Genomic DNA, 15,683 nt, shown 5'->3' with positions numbered 1-15,683 from the left:
TGGGGCTGAGACACTGGAGGAGACCACACACCTCTGGGGCTGAGACACTGGAGAAGACCACACACCTCTGGGGCTGAGACACTGGAGGAGACCACACACCTCTGGGGCTGAGACACTGGAGAAGACCACACACCTCTGGGACTGAGACACTGGAGAAGACCACACACCTCTGGGGCTGAGACACTGGAGAAGACCACACACCTCTGGGACTGAGACACTGGAGAAGACAACACACCTCTGGGACTGAGACACTGGAGGAGACCACACACCTCTGGGGCTGAGACACTGGAGAAGACCACACACCTCTGGGGCTGAGAGCCTGGAGAAGACCACACACCTCTGGGGCTGAGACACTGGAGAAGACCACACCTCTGGGGCTGAGACACTGGAGAAGACAACACACCTCTGGGGCTGAGACACTGGAGAAGACCACACACCTCTGGGGCTGAGACACTGGAGAAGACCACACACCTCTGGGGCTGAGACACTGGAGAAGACCACACCTCTGGGGCTGAGACACTGGAGAAGACCACACACCTCTGGGGCTGAGACACTGGAGAAGACCACACACCTCTGGGGCTGAGACACTGGAGGAGACCACACACCTCTGGGACTGAGACACTGGAGAAGACCACACACCTCTGGGGCTGAGACACTGGAGAAGACCACACCTCTGGGGCTGAGACACTGGAGGAGACCACACACCTCTGGGGCTGAGACACTGGAGAAGACCACACACCTCTGGGACTGAGACACTGGAGGAGACCACACACCTCTGGGGCTGAGAGCCTGAAGAAGACAACACACATCTGGGGCTGAGACACTGGAGGAGACCACACACATCTGGGGCTGAGACACTGGAGAAGACCACACACCTCTGGGGCTGAGAGCCTGAAGAAGACAACACACATCTGGGGCTGAGACACTGGAGAAGACCACACACCTCTGGGACTGAGAGCCTGGAGGAGACCACACACCTCTGGGGCTGAGACACTGGAGAAGACCACACACCTCTGGGGCTGAGACACTGGAGAAGACCACACACCTCTGGGGCTGAGACACTGGAGAAGACCACACACCTCTGGGGCTGAGACACTGGAGAAGACCACACACCTCTGGGACTGAGACACTGGAGAAGACCACACACCTCTGGGGCTGAGACACTGGAGAAGACCACACACCTCTGGGGCTGAGACACTGGAGAAGACCACACACCTCTGGGGCTGAGACACTGGAGAAGACCACACACCTCTGGGGCTGAGACACTGGAGAAGACCACACACCTCTGGGGCTGAGACACTGGAGAAGACCACACACCTCTGGGGCTGAGACACTGGAGAAGACACCACACCTCTGGGGCTGAGACACTGGAGGAGACAACACACCTCTGGGGCTGAGACACTGGAGAAGACCACACACCTCTGGGGCTGAGACACTGGAGAAGACCACACCCATCTGGGGCTGAGACACTGGAGAAGACAACACACCTCTGGGACTGAGACACTGGAGAAGACCACACACCTCTGGGGCTGAGACACTGGAGAAGACCACACCCATCTGGGGCTGAGACACTGGAGAAGACCACACACCTCTGGGGCTGAGACACTGGAGAAGACCACACACCTCTGGGGCTGAGACACTGGAGAAGACACCACACCTCTGGGGCTGAGACACTGGAGAAGACCACACACCTCTGGGGCTGAGACACCGTATATTATTAGGTGAGTAGACAAGGTTAACAGTGAATGGTCTCATCTAACCTTATTTCAGAGGTCCCCCAGAACTCTGATGCAAAAGGCAGGAAGGGACAACAGTGTGCTGTGGGTGTATAGTTTTCCCAGTCTGTAAACCCACACAGTACCTATCTATGTATAGTGTCCATGCATTTGCAGTGTTAGGGACACCTAATCCATCAACAGTGCATTAACCTGGAGTAGAGCAGTGTTAGGGACACCTAATCCATCAACAGAGCATTCACCTGGAGTATTGCAGTGTTAGGGACACCTAATCCATCAACAGAGCATTCACCTGGAGTATAGCAGTGTTAGGGACACCTAATCCATCAACAGAGCATTCACCTGGAGTTTAACAGTGTTAGGGACACCTAATCCATCAACAGAGCATTCACCTGGAGTAGAGCAGTGTTAGGGACACCTAATCCATCAACAGAGCATTAACCTGGAGTAGAGCAGTGTTAGGGACACCTAATCCATCAACAGAGCATTAACCTGGAGTATAGCAGTGTTAGGGACACCTAATCCATCAACAGAGCATTAACCTGGAGTAGAGCAGTGTTAGGGACACCTAATCCATCAACAGAGCATTCACCTGGAGTTTGACAGTGTTAGGGACACCTAATCCATCAACAGAGCATTAACCTGGAGTAGAGCAGTGTTAGGGACACCTAATCCATCAACAGAGCATTCACCTGGAGTAGAGCAGTGTTAGGGACACCTAATCCATCAACAGAGCATTCACCTGGAGTATAACAGTGTTAGGGACACCTAATCCATCAACAGAGCATTCACCTGGAGTATAGCAGTGTTAGGGACACCTAATCCATCAACAGAGCATTCACCTGGAGTTTGACAGTGTTAGGGACACCTAATCCATCAACAGAGCATTAACCTGGAGTAGAGCAGTGTTAGGGACACCTAATCCATCAACAGAGCATTAACCTGGAGTAGAGCAGTGTTAGGGACACCTAATCCATCAACAGAGCATTCACCTGGAGTATAACAGTGTTAGGGACACCTAATCCATCAACAGAGCATTCACCTGGAGTATAGCAGTGTTAGGGACACCTAATCCATCAACAGAGCATTCACCTGGAGTTTAACAGTGTTAGGGACACCTAATCCATCAACAGAGCATTCACCTGGAGTAGAGCAGTGTTAGGGACACCTAATCCATCAACAGAGCATTCACCTGGAGTAGAGCAGTGTTAGGGACACCTAATCCATCAACAGAGCATTCACCTGGAGTACTGTGAAATACTTACTTATGAGCCCTTAACCAACAATGAGTTTTAAATAAGTAAGTAACAAACATTTGCTAAATAAACTAAATGAAAACTAGTAAATGCTGCTCTTTGTACATAGTCATTGAACATTGGTCACTTTAATAATGTTTATATACTGTTTTACCCACTTACTATATATATATATATATATATATATATATATATATATATATATATACACACATGTATATAACGGATGTGAAACGGCTAGCTAGTTAGCGGTGGTGCGCGCTAAATAGCGTTTCAATCGGTGACGTCACTCGCTCTGAGACCTTGAAGTAGTGGTTCCCCTTGGTCTGCAAGGGCCGCGGCTTTTGTGGAGCGATGGGTAACGATGCTTCATGGGTGATTGTTGTTGATGTGTGCAGAGAGTCCCTCGCGCAGGGTATGGGTGAGGGGACGGTCTAAAGTTATACTGTTATATATATATTGTATTCTAGTCAAGGCTCATCCTATATAACTACTGCTGAACACTCCTTTTCTATTCCTATATTGTCATAATGTATATTATTGTTGTGTTTTTGTTAGGTATTACTGCACTGTTGGACCTAGAAAACATAGGCATTTCGCTACAACTGCGATAACATCTGATAAAATATGTGCACATGACCAATAACATTTGATTTTGATTTGTGCTGGATATGGAATTGTTTATCCCGTAAATTCTACTGGTTACTGAGACGGTGGGGGCGGGGCGGGGGCGGGAACACACGGCGATTCTCATCCGGCGGTGGGGATATGACGTCAGAAACGGTATTAAGACCAGCTGTGAGGGAGAAGTACGCGGGGCTTTCGTGGCTCGTCTGGTCGAGTTGTCCAATGAAAAAAAGGCATCAGGAAAAGATATAGAGAGCTCTGACCAAGACGGTTATTTCCGTTGGATTTAGGGACCACTCTGATTTTCATTAACAATTGACCAGAAAGACCAGTTTTTCTGGATAGCTTATTTTTGTGTTTTTGGTTTTTGGAGATCTTTAATAAGATATTACACAGCTGGACATAACAGGTAAGATGTTTCCAGATGTCCTGAATCTATTCAGAGATTTTAAGGCAATGAAAGGTCTTGTGAAATAACGGAGCACAGCCTTATAGCAAAATAGGATGCAAACTAACTGCGAATACAGAAACGTGGTTCCAGTGTTTGGCTTGGCTACTGTATGTGTGAGTGTGTGTGTGTGTGTGTGTGTGTGTGTGTGTGTGTGTGCGCGCGTGTGTGTGTGTGTGCGTGCGTGCGTGCGCATTGACAGGCTGTGCAACATTTGGCTTCTGATTCTGCGTGTGAAGCCAATAAACAACCGTTAGGCTATAACCAGCGAGCTGAACACATTTATCGCTATGATCCCGATCACAACCCGTTTGGATAGCTTTAGTCTACCACTTGATCCACATTCCGCAGTCACAACTTCTTTAGAGCCCGCGACATAGTGGTCCCGGTAGTAAACAGACATGATTAATATCTCTTCAACCGGTGGCTTCCGCGCGACCGGCTCCGTTACTTAGTAGTCTACGCTACACAGTGGGGTTATTGAGTAAAATGATATGCGTGGTCACAGGGTGTAAAAATAGTCGTCAGCTCTTACATCAGTGGGCTGTGTGTATTATTGGGTACTCGTCCTGTCCACGTAACAACAACCTACTGGGTGTTCTTCACCCACACGGTGACCTGTACAGGACAGTAGCCTAGGCGATAGCCGTAGCATAGCATTTTACTATACTTTTCAATGTAGGAATAATGAACAGCCTACATAAATTTGGATAATAAATCCAGATAGCATCAGTAGAGTTCCGCCGCATAATGACCGATTGTTGACCTTGGCACGGCGCGGTGACATGGAAGGGACATATACGCACATCGCTGCATGGGCTGGAAGTGCTGCTGGTTCAGCGTTGAGAGACACGGACACCGCCGGGGAAATCGCCGGCTTCGGATAATTATGTTGCTGCTGCAACTACAACCGAAGGCACCGGTCAACCGAAGGCTGTCGTCAGTTTGTGTTTGTTTGTCTCTGCACGTTGAGAAATGTGGAATGCTGCGTTTGGAAATGGGTCAGATTTGCGTAGTGGAGGAGGAGGCGGCGGCTGCGGCGGCGGGTACGTGCCAGCGCAGGACTGGGAATTCGTTCCCTGCTCGCGTCTGGAAAGAGAAAGCGAGAGGGGCAGAGGGAAGAGTCGCAGCCCGTTCAGGACGTTCTCCTCCCCGTCAACAGTCACTCAGTTCTACGAACAGTCTCATCCTGGATCGCTTGGAACGTCACTGGAGCTTCCTCGGGGACAAGTTCGGGCGCAAGAGCCAGGGACTCATCACTCCCGCCTGAGAAAGAAGTTTGAACACTTAAAGAAACGCCACGGACAGGACAAGGAAGAATGGATACGAGAGAAGGAGATACTTTTAAGACAAGTTGCTGAGATACAAGTAGGCCTAATTGAAATAATTTCACACTTCAGCACAGGGAGATATTTTATTCTAAGTTTTTGATGATACATCTGGTTCACTACTTGTTGCATTACGATGTTGTTGTTTTTTTGTTTCGGGAGTGTTTCTGAATGTATGTATTGTGGGTCACCAACTACAGCCAACTCTGTTTTGCGGTGTTGATTCTCAGGGTGGGGAGAACAGAAGGATTTTGTTGGATCTGAAGACTGTAGTGGAGGAGGTGCAGCTCGAGGTGAAGAGAGAGGAGTCGAAGAGGAGCGAGCTACAGCTGCAGTACACTAAGGACAGATGTGCCTGGGAACTGGAGAGAGCTGAGCTGAAATGCAGAATCGCACAGGTAAGACTACACTATACAACACTATACTATATGATACTATATGATACAACACTATATAATACTACACTACACTATACGATACAACACTATACAACACTATACTATATGATACTATATGATACAACACTATATGATACTACACTACACTATACGATACAACACTATACAACACTATACTATATGATACTATATGATACAACACTATATGATACTACACTACACTATACGATACAACACTATACAACACTATACTATATGATACTATATGATACAACACTATATGATACAACACTACACTATACGATACAACACTATACAACACTATACTATATGATACTATATGATACTACACTACACTATACGATACAACACTATACAACACTATACAACACTATACTATATGATACTATATGATACAACACTATATGATACTACACTACACTATACAACACTATACTATATGATACTATATGATACAACACTATATGATACAACACTACACTATACAACACTATACTATATGATACTATATGATACAACACTATATGATACTACACTACACTATACGATACAACACTATACAACACTATACTATATGATACTATATGATACAACACTATATGATACTACACTACACTATACGATACAACACTATACAACACTATACTATATGATACTATATGATACAACACTATATGATACAACACTACACTATACGATACAACACTATACAACACTATACTATATGATACTATATGATACAACACTATATGATACTACACTACACTATACGATACAACACTATACAACACTATACAACACTATACTATATGATACTATATGATACAACACTATATGATACTACACTACACTATACAACACTATACTATATGATACTATATGATACAACACTATATGATACAACACTACACTATACAACACTATACTATATGATACTATATGATACAACACTATATGATACTACACTACACTATACGATACAACACTATACAACACTATACTATATGATACTATATGATACAACACTATATGATACAACACTACACTATACGATACAACACTATACAACACTATACTATATGATACTATATGATACAACACTATATGATACTACACTACACTATACGATACAACACTATACAACACTATACTATATGATACAACACTATATGATACAACACTACACTATACAACACTATACTATATGATACTATATGATACAACACTACACTATACGATACAACACTATACAACACTATACTATATGATACTATATGATACAACACTATATGATACTACACTACACTATACGATACAACACTATACAACACTATACTATATGATACTATATGATACAACACTATATGATACAACACTACACTATACGATACAACACTATACAACACTATACTATATGATACTATATGATACAACACTATATGATACTACACTACACTATACGATACAACACTATACAACACTATACTATATGATACAACACTATATGATACAACACTACACTATACAACACTATACTATATGATACTATATGATACAACACTATATGATACTACACTACACTATACGATACAACACTATACAACACTATACTATATGATACTATATGATACAACACTATATGATACAACACAACACTATACTATATGATACTATATGATACAACACTATATGATACAACACTACACTATACGATACAACACTATACAACACTATACTATATGATACTATATGATACAACACTATATGATACTACACTACACTATACGATACAACACTATACAACACTATACAACACTATACTATATGATACAACACTATATGATACCACACTACACTATACTATACAACACTATACTATATGAGACTATATGATACAACACTATATGATACTACACTACACTATACGATACAACACTATACAACACTATACTATATGATACTATATGATACAACACTATATGATACTACGCTACACAACACTATACTATATGATACTATATGATACAACACTATATGATACAACACTACACTATACAACACTATACTATATGATACTATATGATACAACACTATATGATACTACACTACACTATACGATACAACACTATACAACACTATACTATATGATACTATATGATACAACACTATATGATACAACACTACACTATACAACACTATACTATATGATACTATATGATACAACACTATATGATACTACACTACACTATACGATACAACACTATACAACACTATACTATATGATACTATATGATACAACACTATATGATACTACACTACACTATACAACACTATACTATATGATACTATATGATACAACACTATATGATACAACACTACACTATACAACACTATACTATATGATACTATATGATACAACACTATATGATACAACACTACACTATACAACACTATACTATATGATACTATATGATACAACACTATGCTGTACTATACTATACTATACAACATTATATTATACTATACTGTACTTTACTATACTATACTATACTATACAACACTATACTATTCTATACTATACTATGCTATACTATACTATACAACACCATACTATACTGTACTATACTATACTATATGATACTACACTACACTATACACCACTATACTATACTATATTATATTATACTATATTATACTATACTATACTATATGATACAATAGAATGCAATAGAATGGAATGGAACGCCTACTTCATCAATTCAATCATATTGCGCAGCAACAGGCACGACATCAGTCTTTTCTCATCATGCATAGTCCTTATATATTATCACTATCCACTAGACAGTATTCCACTAGTCTCTGTAGGACACAGTCAGCCATCTCCCTCTATAATATCTCTCCGTGCCACTACTGTAGGACACAGTCAGCCATCTCCCTCTATAATATCTCTCTGTGTCACTACTGTAGGACACAGTCAGCCATCTCCCTCTATAATATCTCTCTGTGTCACTACTGTAGGACACAGTCAGCCATCTCCCTCTATAATATCTCTCTGTGTCACTACTGTAGGACACAGTCAGCCATCTCCCTCTATAATATCTCTCTGTGTCACTACTGTAGGACATAGTCAGCCATCTCCCTCTATAATATCTCTCTGTGTCACTACTGTAGGACACAGTCAGCCATCTCCCTCTATAATATCTCTCTGTGCCACTACTGTAGGACACAGTCAGCCATCTCCCTCTATAATATCTCTCTGTGCCACTACTGTAGGACACAGTCAGCCATCTCCCTCTATAATATCTCTCTGTGCCACTACTGTAGGACACAGTCAGCCATCTCCCTCTATAATATCTCTCTGTGCCACTACTGTAGGACACAGTCAGCCATCTCCCTCTATAATATCTCTCTGTGCCACTACTGTAGGACACAGTCAGCCATCTCCCTCTATAATATCTCTCTGTGCCACTACTGTAGGACACAGTCAGCCATCTCCCTCTATAATATCTCTCTGTGTCACTACTGTAGGACACAGTCAGCCATCTCCCTCTATAATATCTCTCTGTGTCACTACTGTAGGACACAGTCAGCCATCTCCCTCTATAATATCTCTCTGTGTCACTACTGTAGGACATAGTCAGCCATCTCCCTCTATAATATCTCTCTGTGTCACTACTGTAGGACACAGTCAGCCATCTCCCTCTATAATATCTCTCTGTGCCACTACTGTAGGACACAGTCAGCCATCTCCCTCTATAATATCTCTCTGTGCCACTACTGTAGGACACAGTCAGCCATCTCCCTCTATAATATCTCTCTGTGCCACTACTGTAGGACACAGTCAGCCATCTCCCTCTATAATATCTCTCTGTGCCACTACTGTAGGACACAGTCAGCCATCTCCCTCTATAATATCTCTCTGTGCCACTACTGTAGGACACAGTCAGCCATCTCCCTCTATAATATCTCTCTGTGCCACTACTGTAGGACACAGTCAGCCATCTCCCTCTATAATATCTCTCTGTGTCACTACTGTAGGACACAGTCAGCCATCTCCCTCTATAATATCTCTCTGTGTCACTACTGTAGGACACAGTCAGCCATCTCCCTCTATAATATCTCTCTGTGTGACTACTGTAGGACACAGTCAGCCATCTCCCTCTATAATATCTCTCTGTGTCACTACTGTAGGACACAGTCAGCCATCTCCCTCTATAATATCTCTCTGTGTCACTACTGTAGGACACAGTCAGCCATCTCCCTCTATAATATCTCTCTGTGCCACTACTGTAGGACACAGTCAGCCATCTCCCTCTATAATATCTCTCTGTGTCACTACTGTAGGACACAGTCAGCCATTTCCCTCTATAATATCTCTCTGTGCCACTACTGTAGGACACAGTCAGCCATCTCCCTCTATAATATCTCTCTGTGTCACTACTGTAGGACACAGTCAGCCATCTCCCTCTATAATATCTCTCTGTGCCACTACTGTAGGACACAGTCAGCCATCTCCCTCTATAATATCTCTCTGTGTCACTACTGTAGGACACAGTCAGCCATCTCCCTCTATAATATCTCTCTGTGCCACTACTGTAGGACACAGTCAGCCATCTCCCTCTATAATATCTCTCTGTGTCACTACTGTAGGACACAGTCAGCCATCTCCCTCTATAATATCTCTCTGTGTCACTACTGTAGGACACAGTCAGCCATCTCCCTCTATAATATCTCTCTGTGTCACTACTGTAGGACACAGTCAGCCATCTCCCTCTATAATATCTCTCTGTGCCACTACTGTAGGACACAGTCAGCCATCTCCCTCTATAATATCTCTCTGTGTCACTACTGTAGGACACAGTCAGCCATCTTTCAGAGGCCTGTGATGTGGTTAGAAGAGTCATGCTGGCATCACATGATGCCAGAGAGAATCAGTGGCTACACAGACTGGGATCTGTGAATGTGTGACCAATCAATTGGATGAGGGGATTCAGGGTCTGAAGACAGACAGACAAACACAGACAGACAGACAGACAGTAGGTCTCCTTACATAGGTCTGGATTTAAAGCATGACTGAATCATAGGAACTGAATGTGTGTGTGTACATGCAGAGGGTGTGTGTGTGTGTACATGCAGAGGGTGTGTACATGCTGAGTGTGTGTGTGTGTGTGTGTACATGCAGAGGGTATGTGTGTGTGTACATGCAGAGGGTGTGTGTGTGTACATGCAGAGGGTGTGTACATGCAGAGGGTGTGTACATGCACAGTGTGTGTGTGTGTGTGTGTGTGTGTGTACATGCAGAGGGTGTGTGTGTGTGTGTGTGTGTGTGTATGTGTGAGACAGTGATTGTGGGTGAAGCATGTACTGTAGGCCCCTGTACTGTAGGCCCCTGTACTGTAGGCCCCTGTACTGTAGGCCCCTGTACTGTAGGCCCCTGTACTGTAGGCCCCTGTACTGTAGGCCCCTGTACTGTAGGCCCCTGTACTGTAGGCCCCTGTACTGTAGGCCCCTGTACTGTAGGCCCCTGTACTGTAGGCCCCTGTACTGTAGGCCCCTGTACTGTAGGCCCCTGTACTGTAGACCCCTGTACTGTAGGCCCCTGTACTGTAGGCCCCTGTACTGTAGGCCCCTGTACTGTAGGCCCCTGTACTGTAGGCCCCTGTACTGTAGGCCCCTGTACTGTAGGCCCCTGTACTGTAGGCCCCTGTACTGTAGGCCCCTGTACTGTAGGCCCCTGTACTGTAGGCCCCTGTACTGTAGGCCCCTGTACTGTAGGCCCCTGTACTGTAGGCCCCTGTACTGTATGACCTAGTCATCTGTCAGGATTCCATGTTGGACCAGTACTTCGAATATAAACAGTACAGTCTGTTCACTAATTATGAAAAAGAACTATGTTCAATGTTAAAACTATTCCATGATCAAAACCCTCCCAGCTTCTAGAATTCACTTGTTGTTCCACCAGTGTTCTGATGGTTCTGTGTGAGTCCACAGTGTTCTATATTAATGATAGTCAGACCAGATCAGCTTCTAGAATTCACTTGTTGTTCCTCAGTGTTCTGATAGTTCAGTGTGATTCCACAGTGTTCTATATGAATGATAGTCAGACCAGATCAGCTTCTAGAATTCACTTGTTGTTCCACCAGTGTTCTGATGGTTCTGTGTGAGCCCACAGTGTTCTATATTAATGATAGTCAGACCACATCAGCTTCTAGAATTCACTTGTTGTTCCTCAGTGTTCTGATGGTTCTGTGTGAGTCCACAGTGTTCTATATGAATGACTGGAATGTTGGTCTGGCATAGCCTGGCGATGTGCAGGGAGGGGTTAGCTCCATTGTAAAAGCTGTTTTCTCCTCTCAGCCACATCCTGCTGCCACAGTTTAGTTTATAGACAGTTATACAAAGCCTGTGGTTGTCTCAAAGGGCTCCCTATTTCCTATGGACCCTGGTCAAAAGTAGTGCACTGCTGTATGTAGGGAATAGGGTGCCAAGCATCCTGTGTCTTCAGGCTACCAGGGCCTACCACCAAGCATCCTGTGTCTTCAGGCTACCAGGGCCTACCACCAAGCATCCTGTGTCTTCAGGCTACCAGGGCCTACCACCAAGCATCCTGTGTCTTCAGGCTACCAGGGCCTACCTCCAAGCATCCTGTGTCTTCAGGCTACCAGGGCCTACCACCAAGCATCCTGTGTCTTCAGGCTACCAGGGTTTACCACCAAGCATCCTGTGTCTTCAGACGACCAGGGCCTACCTCCAAGCATCCTGTGTCTTCAGGCTACCAGGGCCTACCACCAAGCATCCTGTGTCTTCAGGCTACCAGGGTTTACCACCAAGCATCCTGTGTCTTCAGGCTACCAGGGCCTACCACCAAGCATCCTGTGTCTTCAGGCTACCAGGGCCTACCACCAAGCATCCTGTGTCTTCAGGCTACCAGGGCCTACCACCAAGCATCCTGTGTCTTCAGGCTACCAGGGCCTACCACCAAGCATCCTGTGTCTTCAGGCTACCAGGGCCTACCACCAAGCATCCTGTGTCTTCAGGCTACCAGGGCCTACCACCAAGCATCCTGTGTCTTCAGGCTACCAGGGCCTACCACCAAGCATCCTGTGTCTTCAGGCTACCAGGGCCTACCACCAAGCATCCTGTGTCTTCAGGCTACCAGGGCCTACCACCAAGCATCCTGTGTCTTCAGGCTACCAGGGCCTACCACCAAGCATCCTGTGTCTTCAGGCTACCAGGGCCTACCACCAAGCATCCTGTGTCTTCAGGCGACCAGGGCCTACCACCAAGCATCCTGTGTCTTCAGGCTACCAGGGCCTACCACCAAGCATCCTGTGTCTTCAGGCTACCAGGGCCTACCACCAAGCATCCTGTGTCTTCAGGCTACCAGGGCCTACCACCAAGCATCCTGTGTCTTCAGGCTACCAGGGCCTACCACCAAGCATCCTGTGTCTTCAGGCTACCAGGGCCTACCACCAAGCATCCTGTGTCTTCAGGCTACCAGGGCCTACCACCAAGCATCCTGTGTCTTCAGGCTACCAGGGCCTACCACCAAGCATCCTGTGTCTTCAGGCTACCAGGGCCTACCACCAAGCATCCTGTGTCTTCAGGCTACCAGGGCCTACCACCAAGCATCCTGTGTCTTCAGGCTACCAGGGCCTACCACCAAGCATCCTGTGTCTTCAGGCTACCAGGGCCTACCACCAAGCATCCTGTGTCTTCAGGCTACCAGGGCCTACCACCAAGCATCCTGTGTCTTCAGGCGACCAGGGCCTACCACCAAGCATCCTGTGTCTTCAGGCTACCAGGGCCTACCTCCAAGCATCCTGTGTCTTCAGGCTACCAGGGCCTACCTCCAAGCATCCTGTGTCTTCAGGCTACCAGGGCCTACCACCAAGCATCCTGTGTTCAGGCTACCAGGGCCTACCACCAAGCATCCTGTGTCTTCAGGCTACCAGGGTTTACCACCAAGCATCCTGTGTCTTCAGGCTACCAGGGTTTGCCACCAAGCATCCTGTGTCTTCAGGCTACCAGGGCCTACCACCAAGCATCCTGTGTCTTCAGGCTACCAGGGTTTGCCACCAAGCATCCTGTGTCTTCAGGCTACCAGGGCCTACCACCAAGCATCCTGTGTCTTCAGGCTACCAGGGTTTGCCACCAAGCATCCTGTGTCTTCAGGCTACCAGGGCCTACCACCAAGCATCCTGTGTCTTCAGGCGACCAGGGCCTACCACCAAGCATCCTGTGTCTTCAGGCTACCAGGGCCTACCACCAAGCATCCTGTGTTCAGGCTACCAGGGTTTACCACCAAGCATCCTGTGTCTTCAGGCTACCAGGGCCTACCACCAAGCATCCTGTGTCTTCAGACGACCAGGGCCTACCACCAAGCATCCTGTGTCTTCGAGCTACCAGGGCCTACCACCAAGCATCCTGTGTTCAGGCTACCAGGGCCTACCACCAAGCATCCTGTGTCTTCAGGCGACCAGAGTTTACCACCAAGCATCCTGTGTCTTCGAGGCTACCAGGGCCTACCACCAAGCATCCTGTGTCTTCGGGGCTACCAGGGCCTACCACCAAGCATCCTGTCTTCAGGCTACCAGGGCCTACCACCAAGCATCCTGTGTCTTCAGGCTACCAGGGCCTACCACCAAGCATCCTGTGTCTTCAGGCTACCAGGGCCTACCACCAAGCATCCTGTGTCTTCAGGCTACCAGGGCCTACCACCAAGCATCCTGTGTTCAGGCTACCAGGGTTTACCACCAAGCATCCTGTGTCTTCAGGCTACCAGGGCCTACCACCAAGCATCCTGTGTCTTCGAGCTACCAGGGTTTACCTCCAAGCATCCTGTGTCTTCAGGCTACCAGGGCCTACCACCAAGCATCCTGTGTCTTCAGGCTACCAGGGCCTACCACCAAGCATCCTGTGTCTTCAGGCTACCAGGGCCTACCACCAAGCATCCTGTGTCTTCAGGCTACCAGGGCCTACCACCAAGCATCCTGTGTCTTCAGGCTACCAGGGCCTACCACCAAGCATCCTGTGTCTTCAGGCTACCAGGGTTTGCCACTAAGCATCCTGTGTCTTCAGGCTACCAGGGCCTACCACCAAGCATCCTGTGTCTTCAGGCTACCAGGGCCTACCACCAAGCATCCTGTGTCTTCAGGCTACCAGGGCCTACCTCCAAGCATCCTGTGTCTTCAGGCTACCAGGGCCTACCACCAAGCATCCTTTGTCTTCAGGCTACCAGGGCCTACCTCCAAGCATCCTGTGTCTTCAGGCTACCAGGGCCTACCACCAAGCATCCTGTGTCTTCAGGCTACCAGGGCCTACCTCCAAGCATCCTGTGTCTTCAGGCTACCAGGGCCTACCACCAAGCATCCTGTGTCTTCAGGCTACCAGGGCCTACCACCAAGCATCCTGTGTCTTCAGGCTACCAGGGCCTACCACCAAGCATCCTGTGTCTTCAGGCTACCAGGGCCTACCACCAAGCATCCTGTGTCTTCAGGCTACCAGGGTTTACCACCAAGCATCCTGTGTCTTCAGGCTACCAGGGTTTACCACCAAGCATCCTGTGTCTTCAGGCTACCAGGGCCTACCACCAAGCATCCTGTGTCTTCAGGCTACCAGGGTTTACCACCAAGCATCCTGTGTCTTCAGACGACCAGGGCCTACCACCAAGCATCCTGTGTCTTCAGACGACCAGGGCCTACCACCAAGCATCCTGTGACTTCAGGCTACCAGGGCCTACCACCAAGCATCCTGTGTCTTCAGGCTACCAGGGTTTGCCACTAAGCATCCTGTGTCTTCGGGGCTACCAGGGCCTACCACTAAGCATCCTGGGTCTTCGAGCTACCAGGGTTTGCCACTAAGCATCC

General features: G+C 46.6%; 1 protein-coding gene across 1 annotated transcript in view; it reads left to right on the top strand.

Moving 5' to 3' along the window:
- The first annotated feature begins 4,431 nt into the window (after positions 1-4,431).
- The window catches only part of mtcl3a (MTCL family member 3a), a 49,485-nt gene continuing 38,233 nt past the window's right edge, over positions 4,432-15,683 (top strand). The window contains exons 1-2 of the mRNA XM_064946859.1: positions 4,432-5,435; positions 5,626-5,793. Of these exons, the coding sequence (XP_064802931.1) occupies positions 5,043-5,435; positions 5,626-5,793 (561 nt within the window). The 5' untranslated portion in view covers positions 4,432-5,042. The remainder of the gene's footprint in view (positions 5,436-5,625; positions 5,794-15,683) is intronic.

This window comes from Oncorhynchus masou, chromosome 29 (assembly GCF_036934945.1).
Source record: "Oncorhynchus masou masou isolate Uvic2021 chromosome 29, UVic_Omas_1.1, whole genome shotgun sequence".
Lineage (NCBI taxonomy): Eukaryota > Metazoa > Chordata > Actinopteri > Salmoniformes > Salmonidae > Oncorhynchus > Oncorhynchus masou.
The sequence above is the reverse complement of the archived record's forward strand: the minus strand, read 5'-3'. Positions and strand labels throughout refer to the sequence as shown.